This window comes from Bacillus rossius, chromosome 1, assembly GCF_032445375.1.
Source record: "Bacillus rossius redtenbacheri isolate Brsri chromosome 1, Brsri_v3, whole genome shotgun sequence".
Taxonomy (NCBI): Eukaryota; Metazoa; Arthropoda; class Insecta; order Phasmatodea; family Bacillidae; genus Bacillus; species Bacillus rossius.
In genome coordinates, this window is record NC_086330.1 from 346,017,808 (window position 1) to 346,043,960 (window position 26,153).

The following is a 26,153-nucleotide window of genomic DNA, read 5'->3' on the forward strand; positions in this document are numbered from 1 at the left end:
CCTTTTAAAAAAAATCAGGTCCAAAGCTGGGGTTTAGTTGTTTTTTTTCAAGTCTTTTTTGCTTTTATCGGAGCCGTTTCATTATACAGTATAACATTTCGCTCTGAAAATTGAATAATTCTATAGTTGTCGAAGCTTCTCCGGCAACGAATTCTAGCGGCGGGGGCGGAAACTACGTTAGATTCGCGTCCAGAAATGAAGTTGAAAACACAATTTGCGTACATTTATTACTATGCACATGTTCTTTTTAAGGTTACTTTCACGCTATCAAACAAACTTCTAGCACAACCCTTTATGCAACTGAGGAGTTTGCTTTGCTAACCAGTTACTGACCAGAGTGGCCTCAACTTTAGAACAGACACCCACTCCATGGACTAGAACCTATCACCGAGAAAGGTTGCGCAATTGTAAAACTACTGTCTTATATCTCTAAATTTCCTCGCATTGTGTCAATTGTAAGAGTCCGTTTATTGACGATGTCAGGGTTTCACGGTGTTGGAGTTGTGCCGACCACCGTAGCGCAGTCTGATGCCCCATTCCATTTTCATCATCTGTCATCAGAGCCACGATTATTTCCCGGAATCATTAGGTAGCGTTACGTTGGCGATTGGACTACAGTTTCTTTTGAATCGTCTTTGACGACCCTCAGCCAGTTACAAACAAGGAAATGAAGTGGTTACGCTATATACCCAAGAGCATTCTAAAAAGGCTATTATATATATATATATATATATATATATATATATATATATATATATGCACACACACATGCAGGGACGCACATCTGAATGATTCGCATGGTGGGGGGGGGGAAACTGCGTAAATTCGCAAGGCGGGGGGGGGGGGGGGGGGGGACTGCGGATAGTCGCTAGGGAGCCGTGAGGTCCGAGAGTTGTGTGGGTTATAATAACTGGATACGGCTCGCCGCGGCGCTTTTATGTTGTATACTGCCCAAATGTTGGTCTGTATGCATGCAATGAGCAGGAATCTTTAAATATACAGACATTTTCATCAAAACATAGTTTTAACGTGTACGTTTATCAGGATTTTGCAAGCTCAAATGGGCCCCCTCAGTGAGGGGCTGCTTAATTCCTTTGGGGAGGGGGGGGGGGTTGCAGCCCGCCCTATGTCCATGTCAGGTTGAGTCCAGTCTAAATTGAAATGAATCCATGAAATTTTTGTAGCTTTACTTGTCATCTCCAATGAACCCGGTGTATAAGAAGCGTAAAGCCCTAATATTATTATTTTTAAATATTTGTTTCCCGAATTTTTTCAGCAAAATCATTGTATCAGAATAACTATATGATTATGCTGCTTCTTTATCTCCGGTATTGCACCACACAGAAAAATTCAACTGTTTAACAAAGCTCAAACGAAATACTAAATACGTAAAGTTAAAAAAAAAAGTAAATACGTCATCTCTTTCCACTAGCACTATCTGCTGAAGCGCGCTGCACAACAGTGCCTTAGAATTTCCAATTAGAGTTTCTGCCTCTCTCCCCTCCCCCAACCCACAAATTCCTATTGTACCGGAAAACTGATATTTGTATCGTTTGTTATTTGGCTGATGGATCGCACATTAACGGGTCGCACGTTCATTCCAAGTTTGTTATTGGCTTAAAATCCTCCAGGGCGTGTCAAATAACCCGTCAACCAATGATAGAGATCCTTTAAATGTTTGTGAACATCGAGCCCCCAAATCCTGAGTTACAATTTTCTATATTTTGTAAGACGCCTTCTTCTGCTAGAGGCCACCATCATGGATTACATAATTCCACCAATTTTTTTCTTCTGGATGTCGCCATTTTGGATGACGTAATTTTCGCCATCTTTGTTTCTGTTGTTTGTTCTTCGCTCTGTTTCATATACGTGAAGTCGATGTTCCATTACCTACCAGTTTGTATGACACTTACAGACATATTAAATTTAATTTTTTATGCAAAATACATTGGAAGCGAGGTGATTTAAGTCGTGACAGGTCGGCCCTTGGGCATGGAAAACATACGCCTTTGAATACACATCCATTGAGACATATAAATACCAGACGAATAATTAAATAAGTTACTTGTAATTTTTTTAACATGAAGGAATAATAGCCTCCGTCTGTTTTCATTGCTTGCCACAAGGAGCGCTAGTGTTTCGTATTGCACACAAATTCTGCTAGTGTGTGCTGCCGTAATTTATTATTTAATTTACACTCGCTAAAGTGCAATAGTTTTAATCACCATGCCGTCGTACCATCCGCAGTCTTGTCGTGCAATTTCGTCGCTATATTGAAAATATGTAATTAACATAGAAATACTGGAAAAATACCCCCCCCCCCCCAAATAAAAATCACCTATTAATATAATGATAGATTGGTTGATGAGAAAAAAATAATTTTAACCAAAAAAATACTTATTTAATGTCCTTGAAGCAACTTACATTCTCCATCTACCAGCCGTCATAAGTCGTTGATGCCATATTGACCATCATAAATTGAAAATACGTAATCAAAAAATCAAAAAATCGGAGAAAATTCTAAAAATCATTAAAAAATTCATTTTTATTGTAATGATTAATTTAATTTATTACAGTCCTAGGTTAGATCCTTTTCAGTACTTAAAGTAATTAAGCATAAAAATAATAATTTCCATTTTTTCCCCCATTACCTTTCGTATTGTTACGAAGACCAGATCGCGATGCCGGGCTCGGAGCTGGCGTCGCGCGCCGGGTCACGTGCAGTCCACTGACGTAAGGCATGCCACGCGCGCCTGGCCGGATTACATGAGTATTAGCTATCCCCCTACCCCCTCCGCAACCCACGCATCGTCCTTCCTCGGCGCTGAGTGGTCTTGGGAATCCCGCGGGCCGCTGCGTGGAGTGGCGTGAATGAGCGACGCCTTTCTCGATGTTTCAAGCGTCGGTCGGGTCGGCCCAGGATGACGTGACTCGTCACTGCCGCTCTCGTCGGTTCGAGAAGGGCGCCTCAAATATTTGACAAGCGACGCCGGTCTTCGCGGCCAGTTTCACGACGAGTGCCGCCTGAGTGCCGAGCGAGTCCCGCGACTGTTCCGGAGTGCGACATCGGCGAAGAGAGTGAGAGACAAACACCCTTCCCCCTCCAGAGTGGCGTGACGCGGAATTCGACTGGATCGGTAAGTGCGGTGACTGAGTGGCGCGAGACTGTGTGTGTGTGGACAGGCGCGTGGTAAGGGGCGAACCACTGGTGAGCCTAGCGCCAGCGAGGAGTGCGAACTATTTAACTTGGCAGACATTGAGTGACTTGAGAATAAACATTTTTAAGTGCCAGTGATTTGTGATCGGACATTTTAAAGTAAAATTATTAATTAATGTAAATATTATTGATCATTGAAATTGTAGTAAAACTAAATTGGGCTATCCTTTACGAACCCAGTTATCCCCACACTAGTTCGCAACAGTATGATTAATTCATTTTCATCACTATGAACGAACATGGGCTCTATACAAGACAACCGATGTTACTCGATATCAGTATGCCTAAAATGGAGGCCATATTCAACGCAAATTATGATAACTAGACTGTCAAGTATAAGTATATAGGCTAAACGTCTACGAACCACGAGGCCTTCTTTTTCGATACATGACATAACTTTCAATCAGGTTATGTACAATGTCAGGCGCATAGGCCAAGCATACCCTAACCCCGAAGCCTTACTTGTCATACCTTTCAAACAAGCCAGACCTATTCCAAGTAAACAAGACAATTCTAAAGATCTGATGTTCAAGGAAAAAGATTCAAAAGAAAAATACTGTAGGGAATGTAAAAAAATAAAAAAAAAATCAATACTGACAGCACTGAAGTGGTAATACCGTTCGCAAATATATATTTAATGCTTTTAGTGTGTAATAAAGTAAATAAAATACATAATGCTTTTAATTGTTAAATAAGCATTTAAAAGGTTTAATATCTTCGAAATTATTTAATGTTTGACCCTTCAGGTTTGGATTCGGATTTAAAGGAGTGGATTCGAGGTAGGCCTACGTTTCGTGATTCGAGGAATGTTTTTTTGGTATTTGACCCGTCACGCACTACACAGACGACATTCCAGCAGAGAAGAAGAAGGGGCGCCTGTTTTCGCCCGAGCCAACAGAGCTGCGGTGGGCCTTGCAAACACACGGCGGCGGTGCGCGGGCAGCGAGGCGGATCCCCGAGTGCGCAGGCGGGCCGGGGCTTATTTAAGTGGCCGCTCCGGCGGCGGCTGCCCCCAGCCCGAGCCTGCGCGCGTCCGGGGACAACTTGCAGCCGGCTCTCAAGGAGGTACGTGCGAGTCGCCTGCGCTCGCCAGTCAACACACTTCACGGCCATTGCCTGAAGTAACCTGGCTTCTGGGTTGCAGCCGTGTCCTTGGCGAATAACTCACCGACGTTTCGGTCGACATTGCAGTCGCCATCATCAGGTAGCAGTTACCTACTCAAATACCTACTCAGTAGGTAACTGCTCCCTGATGATGGCGACTGTAATGTCGACAGAAACGTTACCTACTGATAACTGCTCCCTGATGATGGCGACTGCAATGACGACCGAAACGTCTGCGAATTATTCGCCAAGGACACGGCTACAACCCAGAAGCCAAGCTACTTCATTTCATACTTCGACACTGTCACTTCTTTTTTTTTCTTTCTTTTAATGGAACTTACAGATACCTGTACATTTACATAACTGGGTTCGGATTCTTACCCAGGCATTCATGCTTTGTGTTGTCCCAGTACCTCTAATTAGTTGAAGCATGTCCTGAATGGCTTTCTAGTATTAACTCACGCACATTAATAGGTACAATAAAAAATCAAATAAAGTCATACTGTTGAAAATTCGATTGTCTTGACCATTGAAAAATAAATGCTTGAATGAAACATAAACTAAAAATATAAAACTATGCGCCAATTGTCGTAAGAAATTCTGAGTACTATCCCGAAAAAAAAAAAAAAGTATTTCGTGTAAGCAAAAATAACCATAGCCATGTGTTGTACAAAGTCACAATGCATTTCTTTAAGTGTTATACAAACTACTTCTTGGCAACTGGTTTCCAAAGGAATTTTTTTATTCTTTGTAGACAATAATTAAGATACTTTAAGACATGTTATTAAGAAAAAAGTTAATTGGAGCGTCTGTAAGTGATTTTATAATTATTACATACTATTTTTTCTTTGTGAAAATACGATACATAAAATATGAAGTAAAATAAGTTCTGTCTTAGCAGAATGATTTAAATAAATAAACTGATGCTATTAACCTGAAATTTAAACAAGTTTTAGATAGTAACCACAATATTAATTTCGTCTCTGTTGTATTGTGATATCTCAAACAGTATCAAGTATATTTTAATAATATCTATAGAAAATTGCTTTTAGTTAAACTTTTCAACGTAGAATTATAACTTCAGAACAGCACTCCTTTAGACGCCAAAGTCTCCTTTAGACGCACACAATAGTCACGGGTGGCAATCGCTTCACTTCTGCAAACTAAAATAAATGAAAGTACTAAGTTAAATATTGGTAATATTTTACCGTACTACAAAATTTTATGACGTATTAATTCTGCTCTGAATACATTCCATTGTATTCATTTAAACTACTTTTAATGAGAAAATTTTATTGAGAAGATTCAATTAATTCAATCCTTTTAAAAAATATTATTTTATTATTTTAGATAGTAATAAATGACAAAAAATAATTATTATATAATAGCTAATTCCCGGCATGCGTTGTAATGTCTATTTGTAATTATTTTTGTAATGTTTTTAAGTTAATACAAACATACAGAGTATCTCTCTCTAGCTATCTCTCTCTTTATGTCTCTGTAACTCTATATATATATATATATATATATATATATATATATATATATAAACATATCTCTCTTTATATTCATATCTCCATATCTCTCAATCTCCCTATATATATTTCTATATCTCACTATAGCCTTTTATTGGTATTATCTAAATCTCACCTGAACAGTGGCCTTCGTCGTGTTTTAAACATGGAGGTAAGAAGATAGGGAGTTACTGTATACAATCTTTGTCATTTTAACACTTGAAGTCGAAATGAGAACGACCTCTAACACCATTTTTCCTTATATTCCTCATAATGACGTTTAACCCTAATTTCTTGCTGATGTTTTGGTATTATGTTTCTTTAGCAATATTAACTACCTTTTGGAATTATTTCTTTTTCAAGCTATTAAACAAATTTATAGCATATTATTAGCATTTAACAGCTACGATTTGTTTTGCTACCCAATAATGCTAACCAGTTGACTTCAACTTCAGAACAGACAAACACTCCATAGACTCAAAGGTCAAGCGTGCAAAATTTCATAGAGATCGGATGAACGATGAGTTATCGATGCAATGGCGAAATTGTATCAAGAAGAATTAAATTCTGCTTTAAGGATTGGTTTTATCAGAATCTCATCTAGACAGTACGGTAATTACCGTTACAACGATTTCCGGTCCAATACGGTCAAATGTTGCGTTCCCGCCAATAATAAGATATGCGTTATTTTATTTTGTTTCCAGTGCAAGATGTTGCCCCTGAAATTCTTTTCCCGTATAAACTATAATGTATTTTAAAAGTTGAAAACTATTATTTATTTGGGTATTACCGGTTACTTATTTAATTAACAGAAATACGAAGTTGGCGATGTGTAAAGTTTATTTCAAAGACGTTTTCAATCTTACAGTCTTTATCTGCAGCGCATTAATATTTGGTTAAGTTGATTACTGCATAGAGTGCGCTCGCATAGTTCAATATCGATATCGATAGCTGCCGATTGCATGCAACGCGCACGCTCTGCCTTCTGCCGAGTGAACTACATTTAATAGCCCGCATTCTTTCGTGGTTAGTCTGTACTAAGACAATGGAACTGCGAAATTTCACCAACAATAATTAAATATGCTTTAAGGTTTTTTTATCTCAATTTCGCCTAGACAGCAACCGTCCCCTTGTTTCGAAGGTCAAATGTGCAAAGTTTCAACTCAATCGGATGAACGATGCGTGAGCGAATATAAGACGAACACACAAATATTATTTTTTTATATATACTACTTTTAATCAAGTACACAATTTTTTTTCTTAACTAGGCTGTTGATACTATCTTGTATAATTAACATGCCAAAATATTTAAATCCGTAGTCAGTTAATTATCCTTGTATACTATCTCAATAAATAGAGAATTTATTGAAATATACTTTCTTTCGCCATTTTTTAATCATTACCAGAAATTAAAATTCTTATCTTCATAAACTTAAAACCAATTATTGCCATACTCTTTAATGCAATGATTTTGGAATGTATTTCAACTGGTTATTTTATGTTTTTTTTATAAGAATAACACTTGTCATCTCTGAAACGGAGATATTTTAAAACTTTGAGACAATATTCTATTTATTTTTATATTGTGTAAGACGTCCATTTTATTAACACTTTTATTTGCCACTTATTTATTGAACCAGCTAAATGTCCCTTCATTTCATAATTCTGAAACTATGTAGAAAGATTATAAAGTGGTGGTGTTTCAAATTTTTGACTGTAAAAATATACATAAACAAAAATTAATATTATATTAAACCGAATCTAACAGAAACGTCTCTGAATAACTAATCGTTTAAAGTGGCACAATTTGTTTATGTAATGTCTCTTGTATATAACACAGATTTGTTGAAAGGAAGTAAGTTCAGCGACGTTGAATAAAAAGTCCAAATTGATTCATCACGATGCATGGTAGCAAATGTGTTTCTTCCCTCGTGTTTTTTTCTCTCAATACAACCAACCACTATTAACGTGTTTTTTTTCCCACAGATGGGTAACTTGCGGCTTATCCTGGCCTTAAACATCGCAATTTGTCAGCAAATGAGTCTAGCTGAGAGTGATTTGGAGGATGAAGAAGTTGTACAAAGTGCTCCCAGTCCAAGAGGTGAGTTTGAAACGTCTGTTATTTAGTTCTCCATTTTGCAGTTATTAAATGCGTCTTTTTTTTTAAACTTCTTAAGAGTAGGCCTGCTTATGTTAGAAAAAAATATTCCAGTAATAAATATTGTACATTTATTTTAAATCAACTCAGTGGTTGCCTTAAAATAATTTACGTCATCACACACCAATAAAATCTGAACACATTTTTTAGTGAGACATTTTCTACTAAAGTTCTGCATCTCGTTTGGCGCTCTAGACGCGAGATCTGAGTAGGCACCAGTTCAATAGGAATTTTTTTGTAAAATAGTTTTGACAACGGAATATTTTGCCTGACTCTCTACATCTTGTCACAAATCTCGACGAATGAAAATAAACAAATTGTTAGGATTAAGACTGCAACCGTGAAACTCAGCTATTACCGTGTTCACCAGCATACAAATATTTGATTGCAACGATTCTGAGGTCTTGAGAGCCAAACGGAATTTTATTAACATTATTATACTCAATTATCTATATACAAAATGAGTCGGAGTTCGATCACCTTACTTAAGTTGCAGGTTTTTCAAGAAAAATTTTAATTATATAAACACCTACATACACAAATTATGGTCTGAAATTATTCTCAGGGCTGTTAAACTGCTTTGGAAATGGAATCATGATATGTGTGTGTTAAATAAGGCAGAGAAAAATAATTCCGCTTTAGCTTTGCGAAGAATTAAAAAGAAACGTAATCAACAGTTGAAGTCACTCTACAAATGTGGAAGTGTATACAAACGTTAACGAAATTTAGTTTTTCAGCATAAAGTTTTACCATGTAGGTAAATAGTTATAAAGTTTAGATTTGTAAGTTTTCCATTTTGTTTTTAAGTCGTGTGGCACGACACGACGAAATTAGAAATATAAACTATTTCTTGCGGGCCTTCGGGGCGCGTATTCCGTCGTGTTGACGTCACGGCGACCTTGAACCTCATTGGCTGCTGAGCGTGTCGGGCCTGTCGTGGCCATCGAACCAAATTAATGCCATGAAAAATGTAATAACCCATAGTACATGGAGTGTGTCGCTGGGCCAGGGACGAACTAAGGAAAAGAAAAGGGGGGGGGGGGGGTATACGGGGCTTGTGCTGGAGCGTCGCATTTCGGGAATGGGTTGGGGGGGGGGGGGGGTGCGCTAAACTTTAGTGCTAGAACACAAAAAAAAAAAAATTTTGAGGGCAGATGAACTGATTATTTGTACTGAAAGGTACGCACATGTATAAAGTCAAATATTTAAAAACCGGTATTATTTTTCGCGTACCATCCAACTTGCGATGCATTTAAAATGTAAATGACTGCAAATAAATGCATTCATTTACCATCCGAGTAAGATCATAAATATTTGTGATAGTGGGTTTAACACGTGGTGGCGGAATGGGGAGTGGTCAGGGGAAAGGTTTTGGTATTTGGTGGTGCCACGATGAGTTCCCGGGCCTTGCCCGGGAGGGAGGGAGGGAGGTAAATAGTCCAGTTACGTCCCTGCGCCGGGCCTAATCTTCCTGAGGGTCGTCAACACCGGAGCACGCCCCGCCGTCGCCAGAGCTCACACAACAAAGCTGGGTGGCCGCGCCCTCATTCCTGGCACGTAGCAGTCGTTCCCGTTGCGTGTAAACACTCACGCCGCACCGCGTAAAGACTTGCGTCCTCACCCAGATACTCGTAGCCCGTATAACTCGAGGCTGGGCCCACAGGAGTGCATGACAGGCCACGCGCACGATTGCTCACACGAACTTCATGCAGCACACTTTACGTGACCAACCAAGAAAGCGCGTGACTCGGAAGTCGCACTGTTGAAAAATTTTCCCACCTTAAATTGACGAAGAACACCGGTTACAAATCATCCATATATAGATCTTTCGTAAATTTTGCTGTACCTGATTGATTTCACTTACTTTGATCGTGGAATCCACAATCAATATCTCGGGTACACTAACAAAACATGCAACAAAAAAAAAAAACACTCTTCTTTCTTTCACGCGCGTGTTCACCTTGTTTAAAAACGACACACACGCGCAACTCTGAAGTCAGAGTACCGGTGAGTTTGTGCGAAGGCCGCCCAGTCATCTGAAATCACGAAGAACTCTTTTGCGTATTTCAGTTGAAGTTGAAACGTCGGTGAACCGACGGTGATGTCTAGCGGTGGTGGTGGTGTTGGTGTTGCAGCAGTGGCAGCCCTGTCGCGGTACTACCACACGAGGTGCGCGGGCTCCGCGGCGGACTCGCGGGCCACGGAGGGCGTGTGCCTGGGACTGCTGGAGTGCCGCGCCGAGGGCGGCGCCAGCATCGGCAGCTGCGGTCTGCTCGGCGTCTGCTGCGCAGGTCCGCTCTCGCACCGGGACACTTCACAGCTGCTCTTAGGATAGTCGCGGTGTAGCGAAGGTGTCCAGAAAGACTTTTCTGGAAAAAGGGGGGGGGGGGTACTATCGAACAATTTAAGAATGCAGTTGCAAGATATGTCATTAAATGAGTTGGAGATTAGCCTTGGTATTTTTAGAAATTTGAGCTCCCAAATAAGTACACGATTTTAACAGTTTGTACAACTTTTGACAAAATAAAAGTTTAACACATATGTTCAAGTAACATCAAAATATATTCCAAAATAAAATATATATATATATTTTTTTTTTTGCTCAGGAGGAGCTATAGTCCTTAACACCATCCTCCATTTTCTGGAGTGGCGTTTGGAATGTAGGCTATGTTTCTCTGCATCATACAGGACGTTGTATGGCCCCACAGCTTCTCTAGGTTCCTGTGGCGTACTGGGCACACAGAAACATGCACCTGAAGCTCTCAAATCTATCCACTCGGAATGCACACACGCTGCACACTCCCGGCCTTCAAGCGGCAGAGTGCGCGCAGGGAACTGTGCACAGCGGCTGCGTCTGCGGCGCGCAGACCACTCCAGGCACGAGCCCGCGCTGTGCCTCGACGTGCGACTCGCCACCTTGTCTTCTGCGCCTCCGACACGCCTAACCACGCAACACGTCCCGCTGTGCCGCTCGCCTCAGGCCTGTTATACAGTGGCACGGAAACTGTGACGGATCTCCAGGAACATCCCACTATCGCGTCTGCTGCTTCCACAGTGCACGGAAACGTAACAAATGGCAAACTATGAGATTGCATTGTAAGGTAACGAAATATTAATTTATTTAATGTATAGTTATATATGCTTCGAAACCACAGCACGTGCAGGATTTACGTAAAGTATAAAAAATAAAAAGTAATAATATAATGCTAGATTTTCTTGTACTTGAAATAAACATGGTTTCCACCGCAGCCAAGTATTCGGCTTCTATTAATCTCATGGAGCAACGTAAACGGAAGAGCTTAGTATTTCGGAGATAATCCGTGTGGGTGGGTTCTTCTCTGTCTGCGTGCTGTTGTAGAAACCCGCTTCGTGAGATGCGTCTCTATTTTACTTGATCCGTTTCCGTTTCCATGTCATTGTAGAACTGGCCCTAGAGAACGGCTGAACTTCTCAGTAACATTGCAGACACAGTGCTTGATCGTGGCTGACGATGGGTGATGAGTATGAATTAGAATTTCCATCGTTAAACATAGTCACGTCAATTAAATTCTGTCCTTTAAAACCGTTCCCATTATGCAAATACTGCTTCGAACCCAATAAAATTCTGCTTTACGCAGTATCCATCCTGCATGGCCATTCCCTACTACCCCCCCCCCCCCCCCCCCTTCCAGGAATACGGCTCACAACCCAGTAGCACATGAAAACGGTTTGCTGTTTGTTACAGTCGAACGGAGCTGTTTCTCTTCCTCAGCCTTGAAGGTTTCGTATTTTGTCGGACCTTCTGACACGATGACAACGTCTTGCAGTTTCAACGTTCAAGTAAAAAACCCAGCAGTCTGTCAAGTAAGGTAATTACAAGATGCAGTGCAATGGTGAGCGGTGAAACAGCGGATCAAGTGTATATCCATAAAATAATGTCCCAGTTATAAATTTTTATAGTATCAACTGTAAGCGGTGTAATGTGTTGGTTCAAAGTCACAATTAAAGAGTAACTGAAACAGTTTTAGATAACCGTATGAGCGAGTACTGCTTTGTTGTTTTCTCGCTTGCAGCGCCACCTACGCAAAATGGCGACTCCTGAGCGTAAAGCGTTTTGTATTCTGCAATTTTCTTAGAATGTATATGTAATTTCAGTTCAACGTGCGTTAATTTTATTATTTGTGATTCCCCGTGTTTTAAAAACATCCGCCGATGGTATAGGCGATTCGAGACGACAGTTTTATGTCGCTAAACTTCACGTTCACCTGACATAAAGCCAAGCCTTTTTTTTTGCCTTTGGGGCTTTATAAACGATCGTGTCTACGTTCCGCCACTACCTAATTAATGATTTGCCAGAGTTGAGAAACAGAATTAAAGATGCTATTGCTCCATCACTCCGGACGTGTTAACCAAAGTGTGGTAAGGATTTGACTTTAGGTTGTAATTGTGCCGTATAATTAAAGGTGCACATATTGCACATTTGTAAGAAAAACTGCGTTAGTGTACCTTCAACTTGATGTATGATTTGTTGTAAATAGTTTAATTTAAACTGTTATAATATACCATTGAAACTGTGACGGATGTGACCGTGTATGGTCACGAGACGTTAATTTACGATCCTACACACAAACATTTAAGGACATGAAGAAGCTTACCTTTCATGTTGACGTGTAGGAATAAACTGACATCTTGTGACGCCACGACTCAATAGATTGTTACGGCTGTGTGCGGCAAAAGACAGTGAACTTTTAAAAAAAATATAGAAAAAGTGGAGATTTCATTCCTACACAACATCGAATATCAGGAGCATGGTTGTGAATAGTAGCATAACCGTATCCCATGTCCTCGGGGGTCGAGATCGCTGGCACGTCTCGCTCATTAGCTGTGGCTCGTTGGTTCGGACCCAACGACCCGTCTGACTCCGGCTCATGCGCCGAGTGGCACGGAACCCACGCAAGTCTCTCTGCTCAAATAACGTGCCTCAACAAGGCAAGCGAGTCTTTCAGCACTTGCCAGTGGTGCGTAAACATTTTACCTCGGGAACGAGCAAATTCGTGTGTTCTCGTGTTGTTCACGTTGAAAATAAAGACTTTTACTACGACACTCGGACACGAAATTTGAAGTAGAATTCTTTAAAAATAATACCGAGCGCGATAAATGTACTGCTCAATAAACTATTCGCTCTTCAAATACATACCAAAATTTCTGGAAGCAAATCACACACATACATACACACACACTTACTTTCTGCACCCGCCGCTATAATTCGCTGCCTGAATCGTAAACGTTGCTTGCCACAATCACCCGCAGATGGGAAACACGAAACAACCGGAAATTATAAACTACTGGAAACTGTTCCGATGAAAACTATAGAGACTTGAAAATAATCCTAAACCACGGCTTTGGACCTGATATTCGACAAGGAAGTATGTATATTAAAATACTGCCCATCGTGTTCAAAATTCACCAAACAGTCAATACTATAACATTTCCACACACGTTAGAAGTTATATTTCTATGGCATTACTAAAATATTAACCTGAAACATTTTAAAACACATAATATAACTGATTCAATATCTATTATTATATTAAAAATTTTTTAAAAATTCCAGTGACGAAATTTGAACCACGCCACTTACTGTTACCAACCGCGCGCGCTACAGATGTGCTAAAAAGCTTTTTGGGAACTGCGCTGGTTGCCTATCCATCAGGGATGCTGCTAGTTCGCCACCAGGAGTCTCCAGACTGGCTACGGGTGTGGAGCTGCTGGTCACTATGGACCGCACAATGACGACAGCACAGACAAACACATTCAAACTTTAATTATCAGATTGCACAAGAATTCCGAAGAAGGAATTTAGTCCTGAAAAATTAACAGCACAGACGAACGAAGTGGACTAAGAACGATGAGACAGTTTCAAGAAGAACGAGGTAAATAATGCAGACAGACAATAAACCTGGGCAACTCAGCAAACATATGAATACTACGTTTAAAATAAACAACGACGACAACACCGACGAACAAAGTTCCCCAGTGCATGAATCATCTGAGGTGGATTAGACCCTGCCATCTTGGATTTTTTTTCCATATTTTTGCTATAATGATCATTTTTTAACTATTTATTCTAATTTTCGGCATTTAAAGGCATAGATCATGTATCCCAGACTTTCTGCATCTTGTTGCAAACACATGTCTACTAACAGGTTCTAGTCTGTAAGCTCCTCGAGGAAGTAACTTATTATTTCACGTGGGTGACTACAACTATCGTGATAGTCACACCAGTTCACAATTAGTGTTGACTTCAACAAGTAGCCAAAGCTCAAGTCCTATGCCATGTCAGGCCGAAGCATTGAGCACGGAAGCTCTACTGCAAGCCGCGTCATCGTGTTTGAAACTGCAAGATGGCGAGGTGCAGTCTAGAGGTGGGTTGTTACAGCAATTTTCGGTATCTGTTCCAACCTGATACTGATACAGCATTGTACCATGTTACAAGTCTCTGATACTTCTGTATCAGACGGTCCCAGGAGGCAACAAAGCTCCGCGTACGCAGACCGTGCGACCGGAAGGAGAATCTGATACATTATTTATCACGCCTGATAATTCTCTATCTCTGATACTCTCATGCCCGCCTGATACAACCAGTATCAATCAGTTCAACATTCACTGCAGTTCGTCCTGGCCGTGTATCACCATGTTGCGGGCTGTCATGCTTTGTAGTTAGTATCTTTATAGTGAAATAAGGAATGGATAAGTGCACGAAAAAGACTTCATTTGTGTGGAATTTTTTCACGGAAAATAATGAGTTTGCTAATTGTAATTTGTGTAAACAAAAACTGAGTTATAAATCATCGACTAATCTGAAGAAACATTTGAAACGTAAACATTGATATAGTATGCTCACTAATGTACCTATCTGTTTTTTTATTTTTTATTTTTGATAAAATCGTGAATTTTTAATGTATAAAAACACTAGTTACTAATTGTTTTCGAAAAAAGAAAGTCCATATGTTGATTACATCTGTTATTAGTGTCAACTGAGAATTTATTTGCATTTTCATAGCTGTTAGGTGCACAAATACAAATATTATATCTTGTATTAATGTACTTTTTAATATTAAAATTTCATTAGTTTTATTATTGAACGAGACGGTGCACGCACTGCGCACTGAGCATACTTTGAAGTAGGAGAATAAACAAAACGACTTGTAACCAGGGCTGCCACTCTGATATTCATGAAAAACCTAGATAACCTACAAAAAAACCCAGACACATGGGTAAAAAACCCAGATGCGTCTAAAATGCTATCGTTGAAAATGTTTGCGTACTAATTCAAAAATATAAACATAACTGGTTTTAATATAAAACAATTAATTACCTTACAAGACTGAAAACGGTTAAATACAACCAATACAAGAAAATTACACTGCAGCAAAATGGCTGTATAAGTAATTCTTGGACCAGCACATATAAAAAAACCTACAAATATATACATGACAAAACAAACACCATCACTGCATTCTTTAAACCGGTAATTGTTTTTATAAAACTGCATCATGTACGTTAGTCTTTATTCAGAGTCTGATTCTACAAGATTGGTTTGAAGGTTAATTGTTGCATTGGTTTTGTGTTCTGCAAGCCTCTTTGAAGAATGTGTCTAATTTAATATTCGACTTAGCTTCTTGAAAACTAGTTTTGTGTTTATATGTATTTTTGTGTGTGAAACACATAGACTTGTTTGCATTTATCAAACAGATATTGCAACAGATACAGTAGCTAGCTACTACCTTTATTATTGTTTTAGGTATAAAAATAATTAAAATTATAAAAAACCTAGAATTGTTGGAATTCATTATTTAAAAACCCAGAAACCCAAACACCATTGGAAAAACCCAGATCTGGGTGGAAAAATCCATGAGTGGCAGCCCTGCTTGTAACAATATCGCTTTGCGCCTCTCCTTCAAGGCTTCAACACCTTCCCCTGCGCTTCCTCCCCTACATTCTTTCCCTTCTTTATCCCTTATTCGTCGTTCCTGCTCCCTCCCCTTTCACAAGCTCCGCCCAAGTGACCGTCATCTGCGATCGGGTACTGAGCTCATTGGCCGTGGTGTTGTTCCAGGTGAATTCTGAACTGATACTTTTCAAGTGTACTCGTTTGCCGTTCCTGATACAGGCGCGTATCAGTGACAAAGTATCAGGTTGATACTTTTCGACCCACCTCTAGTGCAGTCCCCCTGTAAAGAACCATGTTCCGCCCGAGTGTAACGTCGGTCTTCCTCCCGGGCAGGCTGGACTTCGAGAACTTCAACCTGGCCCAGCCCACGGGCGCCTCCACGGACGGCCAGCAGTACTGGTTCGGCTGCGACACGGACCGCTTCTCCGTCGCGAGCCCCTACTCCGGCAACCTGGGCTTCAAGCACCTGTGCGGGCGGAACCACGGCCAACACAGTGAGCTCCTACACCTCACAGCTCACATCTCGCACACGTGTTTAGTTCTTAAGCAGTGATGGGGTCGAATACACAATTCTCTCGGATACGAATCTCAAATTCGAATCCAAAATATACCCTTCGAATCCGAATCTAGGTGTCAAGGGTCAAAAATAAAATAATATACAAAAAAAATTGGTTGTCTGTAAAGTCGGTTTACGGACGATAGTTTAACGTGACAACGTCATAACAAAACATTGGTGAATTGATTTCATACTTTTATGAATAAAATTGAATCATTTTTATTGTATTATCACTATTTTGTATGGATAAAAAGAAGGAGTGAAATGAAATCTACAATTTAATTGATAAATTTACTTTTATTTGCACTCATTAATTCAAATATGTTTATTACTTTAACGAACAGATTATTTTAACTATAACGGGAGTGTTTCAAGTTTAATGTGCCTCGAAAAAGTCAAATCGATGGTTGTTCCAATCGAGTGGAAGAGAGATAGATGCGCCGCAAGCGTACAACTAGCGTAGCGGGACACAGCGTAACAGGAAAATGTGCGTTACGGAACACTTTTTCGTGCGTGCAGCCGGCGTTCATCGATTTATTAGACGTTGTCACGTCAGAAAATTTAAAATACTAATTATGGTGCGAAAACTTTTAACCCTCTAAATGTTTGTTTCACAAACTTAGTTTCCAGACACATTATGTAATTTTATTTACATATTATATTGCATGTTAAAAGTACCATATCTTGGAGAATAACGACTTTAGGATAACGACCAAAGGAGCAAGTCAGACAAATGTTAATTTATTATTTTGTGTTACTGTCCAAGCGAACACGTAATTGGGTTTTATCGTTCAAGTCAATTATTGAAGTGTGAAGTTTCACTTCTGAAGCACGTGGTGGCCATGTACATATATATATTTTTTTCACTCGCTAATAATTTGTTAATATAGTTCATTTCGCACTGAAGTATTTTGAAGGAGTTTTAATATTTTTGTTAGTGGTTTTTATCTATGTTAGCTCGAATGAATATTGATTGCTTTAATATTTATCTATACTTCATTAACCTTTGTGTGGTTAGGTGAATGAAGAGATGGTTGTGTGCCTTAACTTCCCCAAATAAAAGTAAATTCAAGTAAATAAATATATAATCATGTGGGGACCATAAAAAGCCGGATTATAGAAGGACTAAGAAGGGATGGAAACATAGCATAATGCTCCCTATAGAATTACAACAACTATTTTCATATTGATATTCACGAGGAAAGAACGTGTGAATATTAATGACTGGCATTTGTCCGATCTTTTTCTGTCAACGGTCCGGTTTGTTTGACCCATTTCCTAAATCAAAGTCTTGAAAAGTAGTTTAGCTTACGCAGGTAATGTAATTTTTGATTTCTTTTTCCAGAAAAGTAAGGTTTTGCACGTCTAGGCGATTGCAACTAAAAATAAAAGTTGGCTAGGTTAGGTCAGCTACATAAATAATACGAAAAAAAAAAAGTTTCAAACAATTCAAATTCTTGCAATTAGTTCTTTTATTTTTTTTTGAGGGAGTGAGTTTTTGCTTATCTACGTGAAGAGACCTAAAACGAAAGGTCGGTAACACAAGGTTAGCGACATTTAAAAGAATCCGAAATCATGAAAGTGCATGAAATCTCACAAAATGTTTTTTTTTTTTTTAAATTTTTATAATAAAACCGCAAAGTTGCACGAGCAAGCGGCGAAATCTGGATGATTCCCGGGACCGATCGGAAGGTCTTCGAAAGTCGTAGTTGCAGCACTGCTGCTTAGTAATAACAATGATACCTGTGCCATCGCAGTGCCCCTGCCGTGTCACGACTGCAAGACAGCTTGACGCGCGTGCTGGGTGTGTTGCCTACCACCCAGGCTCTCAAACACCGCCTTCATGTTCGCAAGCAGTTTTTGACGTGAGACCGTCTTTTAAAACCAGACAGAAAACGATCGGATTCCGTGACGGACATTTGTACCGCAAATAAAACGGACGTGTCAGCTTGGCTTAACAATATCTTAACTTAAGCCTCGGAGACGCGATTGCGGCGTTGTCTGAGCATGTACAGTCAGCTCGCTAACATTGGCGCACTCGGGTCTTTCCGGCCAGTGTAACTCATGATGCAGACGTGTCAGTGCGGTGACAATAAATGTTTTTTGTAATAAACTTGAAGTGAGCAAAACACTTAAGTATAAATCAGTATGTTAGCATCAGCCCCCACAAGAGCCAGCCGAAAATATAAATTACGCATTTAGTTGGGAAGAGGAGGTTCCGAACAACAAAAAACAACAACAAACAAAGGTACTAAAATATCTAGCGCTGAGCGAGCGAGACATTTTTGGGAACGTTGCAATGTTGAAGGCGCCCGGCGCCTCTAACACGCTGTGCCCGAATCAATGACATTGCGAGCGAAGCCGATGAATACCAACCAACACAACTTGAATCGATACGGTGCAGGACCATTGGCCGCTCAGTGTCTGTCATACGTTAAACTAAAATTAGGTATGCAGTCGATGTTCCGCTTTCATTTTAATTCAATACGCCAGCAGTGACGCTCTGCCGTAGATGTTTCACGTACAGCGCCCAGGATACAACCACAGTGTTGATCAATAAACTCGTGCTCTGGGTGTTTTCAGCGACGAAGATTTAATGTGATTAAACCGTTTTCAAGAAGATTGATGGAGACAAAACTTTCCACTTAAATAGTAATAGAAACCCCGTTTTTTAATCAATAATTTTCAGCTGACTTACACACGTTTGAAACAAATGGTAAATTCGGAATGCTACACTTGCATTGATGTGTACTCTCTCAATCTCACACTCCCATCCATTATTCCTCTATCTGCATTTAACAACTTTTTCCAGGATCTATGCTCGGCCACAGTGCGTGTGAATACTTTCCGTATTCATTTTTCTTAAGGGAATAACTAACAAGGTTTGTCCATCGCATTAACACTATTGATTTTTATGACGTGCATGGAAGCATTCGTATTTTTCTTTGGATAGCATAAAGTCTTTCACGCCTTTCATCAACTGACACAGACACAGTTTTTGAATTTTTCTTGCATATTCACCACAAAAACGCTTTCTTTAGACAACAAACTGTTTGTACCGGCAAATATGTATTTTCTAATTTGAATCACTACAAAGTTATGTTGCTACGAATTTTTTTTTGTGTTTAAAAATCAAATTTAAGGTAATAGGAAATATCAGAACAAATTTTATGTTTCAACCCAATAATGTTATCGTAAAATTGTTAACTGGCAATAATTTTAAAATACTATTATTATTTTTCAATAAATTTCTTTCTTTCTTGTAAAGAAGGTGTTATTGAAGTGTGCTCCGTTATGTTGTAACATTTTTAAGGCTCGGGTCTCACACGCAGAACTGTTATTTAATGTTATTGTCATTGCTATTAATGAAGGGATTTTACTGTGAATTTATTTAGATTGCTGTTTTGCATTAGTTGCCGAGTGACTAACTTTATCAACAGGTACTTACTGAACGTCACACAGTTGACCATACTTGCAATGCTGACTTTATACCACATTTAGGGAGAGCTGTGTTGATAGTGGCCAGGGAAAGGGAACAGAGGAACAGGGAAAGGGAACAGAGGGGTCGCTGCGCAGTGTACGTGCCCGCCAACAGCACGCCGGCCATGGACTACCTGGTGCTGCGCGTGCAGCTGGGCAGCGAGCGGTCGCGCGTGTCGTGGCGCATCAAGGTGACGCAGCTGGAGTGCGAGCAGCCCGCCCCTCCCCCGTGGGCGCTGCCCTCGCCCGTGCTCTCCGCGCTCAACCGGCAGCTGCAGAGCCTGCGCTCCGAGACCAGGGCCGACCTGGACGTGCTCGGTGAGTCCTTCACTGTAGCATTCCGAGCACTTGCATTGCTACAGAGTCGGTCACCACGGCATTCCGAGCACTCGCATCGCTACAGAGTCGGTCACCACGGCATTCCGAGCACTCGCATTGCTACAGAGTCGGTCACCACGGCGTTCCGAGCACTTGCATTGCTACAGAGTCGGTCACCACGGCGTTCCGAGCACTCGCATCGCTACAGAGACGGTCACCACGGCATTCCGAGCACTCGCATTGCTACAGAGTCGGTCACCACGGCATTCCGAGCACTCGCATCGCTACAGAGTCGGTCACCACGGCATTCCGAGCACTTGCATCGCTACAGAGTCGGTCACCACGGCATTCCGAGCACTCGCATTGCTACAGAGTCGGTCACCACGGCGTTCCGAGCACTCGCATCGCTACAGAGTCGGTCACCACGGCATTCCGAGCACTTGCATCGCTACAGAGACGGTCACCACGGCATTCCGAGCACTTGCATTGCTACAGAGTCGGTCACCACGACATTCCGAGCACTCGCATTGCTACAGAGTCGGTCACCACGGCATTCCGAGCACTTGCATTGCTACAGAGTCGGTCACCACGACATTCCGAGCACTCGCATTGCTACAGAGTCGGTCACCACGGCATTCCGAGCACTCGCATTGCTACAGAGTCGGTCACCACGGCATTCCGAGCACTCGCATTGCTACAGAGTCGGTCACCACGACATTCCGAGCACTCGCATTGCTACAGAGTCGGTCACCACGGCATTCCGAGCACTCGGATTGCTACAGAGTCGGTCACCACGGCATTCCGAGCACTTGCATTGCTACAGAGTCGGTCACCACGGCATTCCGAGCACTTGCATTGCTACAGAGTCGGTCACCACGACATTCCGAGCACTCGCATTGCTACAGAGTCGGTCACCACGGCATTCCGAGCACTCGCATTGCTACAGAGTCGGTCACCACGGCATTCCGAGCACTTGCATTGCTACAGAGTCGGTCACCACGGCATTCCGAGCACTTGCATTGCTACAGAGTCGGTCACCACGACATTCCGAGCACTCGCATTGCTACAGAGTCGGTCATCACGGCATTCCGAGCACTCGCATTGCTACAGAGTCGGTCACCACGGCATTCCGAGCACTTGCATTGCTACAGAGTCGGTCACCACGGCATTCCGAGCACTTGCATTGCTACAGAGTCGGTCACCACGACATTCCGAGCACTCGCATTGCTACAGAGTCGGTCACCACGGCATTCCGAGCACTTGCATTGCTACAGAGTCGGTCACCACGGCATTCCGAGCACTCGCATTGCTACAGAGTCGGTCACCACGGCATTCCGAGCACTCGCATTGCTACAGAGTCGGTCACCACGGCATTCCGAGCACTCGCATTGCTACAGAGTCGGTCACCACGGCATTCCGAGCACTTGCATTGCTACAGAGTCGGTCACCACGACATTCCGAGCACTCGCATTGCTACAGAGTCGGTCACCACGGCATTCCGAGCACTCGCATTGCTACAGAGTCGGTCACCATGGCATTCCGAGCACTCGCATTGCACCTGAGTCGGTCACTGTAGCATTCCGAGCACTCACGTTTCTAAAGAGTCTGTCACTACAGCTTTTCTAGCACTTACGTTTCTAAACAGTCTGTCACTATAGCATTCCGAGCACTTTCATAGCTCCAAAGTCGGTAACAGTAGCTTTTCGAGCACTCGCATTGCTACAGAGTCGGCAGTAATAGCTTTCCGATCACTTACATTGTCCCATAGTCGGTAACCAATAGCATTCCGAGTACACACATTGCTACACAGTCGGTAGTCATGACATTCCATGCACTCAACTCACTTCATAGTCAGTATTAATAGCATTCGGAGAACTCTCAATGTTCCAGAAGCGATCATCAGGGGATTCCGAGCACTCACGTTTACTTTAGAGTCGGTCATCGTAATTCTCCGACCACCACAATGCTCGAAAAACTTTAATCATTATGATCTGACACTTCTCAAAATTTCGAAAGTCGGTCGTTATAACGCTGACGGCTCACAATGTTCTACAGTAGGTCTTCATAATTCCCTTGCCGCTCACAATGCTATAATGTCAGTCATTATATTGATCTGAACGCTTTCTAAGCTTGATCATCATACTTCTGTCACTGACACTTCACTTCCTCTTTAATCAACCATTTACGGTTTCATATGTTTTCACCAAAAAAATTAGTGTATCCGTGTTTTACCTTGTGGATGTTGAACAATTTTGTCTCAGTCACTCATCACATAACATTTGTTTACGTGTTTTTTTATTCCCTTGTTCTGAATTTCCCGATATGGCTCTAACTCTCCCCAGCAAGGGAATGTTTTCTCCGTTCAACAATGTTTTGCCACCTCTTTCCACTAACTGTTTTGGACTCCAAATCTTGTGAATGTCAGCAAGGATTTATAAGTCATCACAAATATATTCTGATATGCGGTGCTATGTAAGGTGGCTCATAGTAGGCATGGCCACAGAGTATGATAATGTTTAAACAAAATATATTATTGTTACACATCGTAAGATTATAACATATTAGTCTGGTGAAAGACTATATTTTGTTTAGTTTGTTGACATATCAATGGACCCTATGCCAGTCGCACGAGTAAAATGTTGGTTAAGAGACCCTATTCGTGATAGAAACTGACCATGAATTGTGCGTGTTTCTAGCGCCACCAGGGTGTCTCCAGTATTACACAAACAGTACTGGAACATTTGAAAGTTTTAACTATGATGGGACTGCTGGAAGATATCTGCCAGAACTGAACTACGCCATCTGTTTCAAGAGATATCCAGACACTTGTCAGATAAGGTTAAATTTTATTTTATTATTTTACTCGTAATATTCTTCATGATGCCTAGCAACAAAATGTGATTGGAAGTTATAATTACTTTTAAATACAATTTTTTTATTTGCAGATAATACGATGAAATAAAATGCTTGAATAGAATATTTGCTTAATTTAAAAGTTGTATATCAGTGTAGTAAAGCTTTGATCAATGTTGAATAAGAACTCACTTATTTTTTTTAAACCATTATGTAGTTACTTTTACCTTGTTTAAAAGTGTAAAAGTTTTGTGTACAAAATTAATGCACCTATTTGCATAATACTAATAAAAAAAATTGCGTGAATGATCAATCAAGTAAAACCTGGAAAATCTGGAAAACTTGCTGACTGGTTACTACCTTATAATAGTCTCCAAGTAAGTAGCAAGAGGTCAAATCACTTCCCTCCACCAAGACGATACAGCGATAGATTTTCCACAAGTGGGGAATGTGGTGTATGCTGCCGTGAACCAATTGTTTTTTCGGAACTTCTGCTTCCCCCACCTATAAATTTTGTCATTACTCTATTCTGATCTCATAGCCTCTCGTGGTCTCTAATGACACCGATGTCGAAAAATTAAGCATTTAATAATTTATTCCAAATTAGTACCCAAAAGGCTTTCACTGCCATTTTCCGAGGTTCCTCGGCTTGTTGGTTTTTGCCGCTTTAAAAAACAAGTTTCGGTCGACGCTGCAGTCGCCTTCATCAGGGTCAGCTGGGTATTGTTACCCCGATGATGGCGACTGCAATGCTGACATGTCTAAAATCCCATAATCTAAGAAACCTTTGTTTATCTTTAATTAATAATTGGATTTTATTGCACAATGAACGGTGGAAAAAACCTTATGCATAATATGCTATTTCTGGTTGATTATTTTAAAACAGAACTGTTATTTTTTTGTATGTTTATTCATTAATATGTTTGAAATATTCTAGTGTTTAATTATTGAAGATTAAATGGAAAAAAAATTATTTAAGCTACTTAGTGTCAGTTACGTTCAACAAATTATTTTTATCCAGAAAATAATATACCAAATTTCAAAACCTAAACTACATACATACATACATATCTATATCAACCATTATCGTTGAAGACTTATTTGAACCACATGGATAATAATAAATAGTATCTAATAAATATCGGTAGGATGACAAACATAAATGTATAATTTTAATTTCAGACAAAAAGTGGTTTTAACTGTAAATTGTATTAGACTGGAAAGTTGTAAAATATTCAACGTCTGCTTTTTGCAGTTACTCGTTTGAAGACTTCCAAGTGGGCGCAGTCACCGGCAACGCCAACTACACCAACCAAGACTGTGAGGACGCAACCACTTACAAGGATTACTTATACATACCTTCGGTTTCTGATTCGGACCAAGGCATCAAGTTCTGTGGGAACCAGACGAGTCTGCCAATCCAAGTCTGTAAGTGTCGACTTAAATAAAGTAACTGAAATGTCAGATCTCACTGAACAAAAATAATTGTATAATATAACAGGTTTTCAGTGTTATTCCATATGATGTACAGGCTTTACTTTGTTTTAATTATACGAAGAACTGAAATAGGAATTTTAATGAAAATCCAAAAATTATACATAAAATAAGTTACTTTTACAACTTTACTACATATTTTTAGAACGAGATTTATTATATAATCATTAAGTCCATAAACGTATACATTTGTGTAGTATGAATGCTTAGAAAAATACCATTTCGTTAATATCGCTTCCACTTATATTATTTATTTTAGTCTTACTATATAAGTATTTAAATCGACTACACTTAAAGAAAAGTAGTGAATATTTTCAGGGTATTTTTGAAGTGTTTAAGTAATTTTCTTTCACTTAGAAATGCTGGGTTGGGAATTGGTAAACTAAATTTTTCATTAGTAAACAAGTTTATTCAATGAAAGATGATTGAAAATAAGTATTGTCAAAATAACATTGTTTTTTTTTCTTTTTTCTTAATTTTTTCCAGCCAAGTCCCCTGGACCACTTCAGGTGCATTTCCACAGTAACGTGTGGAGACTCAAGATATTTCAACAATATGGTTTCAAGATCCATTACACCACCCAGAGTTGTTGACTGCCTTCTACTGCGAAAAACTATATTTTTCAAGTGACCTTAGAAAAATTTAATGAACAACTACGAGTCCATAAGAATGTTTACAGCAAGCGCTAATGTGTTTCCCTACAAACTGTATACATATTTTACATTAAGAACTTATTTCAGTGCAGTTAGTGGAATAAATATTGGAGTTTGTAGTAATTAATATGATATTTCGTGTAAATATTTACAAACTTAATTTTATTTTGTGTGTTTTAAAAAGATAATTAATTTACAAAAATGCATATACTTATATAAGTTTATGTATCCTTTGTGTAGTACTACACAGATATACACAAGCAAATAAGTGCACACGAACAGTTAAAACTTACAACAACAGACGCTGCCGTAAATATTTCCTTGCTAGGCTTGGTTCACAATTAATAAAAAAAAAGCAAGTGCACAGACGCCTGTGCGTACAACTATGCGCAAAACCTGTACGAAATTGGATAAAAATTTAATTCTTATGGATTAATTTTAGCCAATGAAACATTTATATGTATCTGACATCTGTTGTAGTGTTATTTAATAAATATTTTAACTATTTGGTACATAGTTAGTTCTATATCAGTAGGTAATAGCCTCACAGCAACCAGCAAACACTGTTTTTTTATGTATGACTTTGTTTGAATAATATAAGGTTTTAAGTTATACTTTTTCAGTAAATAGTATACATTTCGAAACATTTGAAATGCCCATTTTTAAAACAGTGATTGAAAGAGCACTGTACTATATCTTGGTGAATATTTACCATTGTGATAAATTTACATAAACAGATCCCAACTCCCACAAAATTTAATGCAGTTTTTTGGACATACGCCATTGCAGTTTTGCACTGTTCTTCATAGAAAAATATAAAATATAAATAAAAAATAAAAAATAGGAATTTTTCTATGACAAACAGTGCAAAAC

At 39.9% G+C, this 26,153-nt stretch overlaps 1 protein-coding gene across 1 annotated transcript; it reads left to right on the forward strand.

Annotated features, from left to right (window-relative positions):
- Positions 1–2,681: 2,681 nt before the first annotated feature.
- On the forward strand, positions 2,682–25,792 carry LOC134528280 (uncharacterized). Its single transcript, XM_063361775.1, has 10 exons — positions 2,682–2,718; positions 4,206–4,282; positions 7,822–7,936; positions 10,129–10,284; positions 11,718–11,841; positions 16,260–16,420; positions 20,059–20,280; positions 22,977–23,118; positions 24,389–24,561; positions 25,114–25,792. The coding sequence occupies exons 1-10, from the start codon at positions 2,682–2,684 to the stop codon at positions 25,218–25,220; spliced, it is 1,314 nt and encodes a 437-aa protein (XP_063217845.1). The 3' UTR covers positions 25,221–25,792.
- The last annotated feature ends 361 nt before the right edge of the window (positions 25,793–26,153 follow it).

Coding starts and splice junctions, on each gene's coding strand:
- LOC134528280 (XM_063361775.1), top strand. CDS start 2,682: ATGCCGGGCTCGGAGCTGGCGTCGCGCGCCGGGTCAC. Junction 11,842..16,259: donor CCAGCAGTCTGTCAAGTAAG/GTAATTACAAGA, acceptor CCTCCCGGGCAG/GCTGGACTTCGAGAACTTCA. Junction 20,281..22,976: donor GGCCGACCTGGACGTGCTCG/GTGAGTCCTTCA, acceptor GCGTGTTTCTAG/CGCCACCAGGGTGTCTCCAG.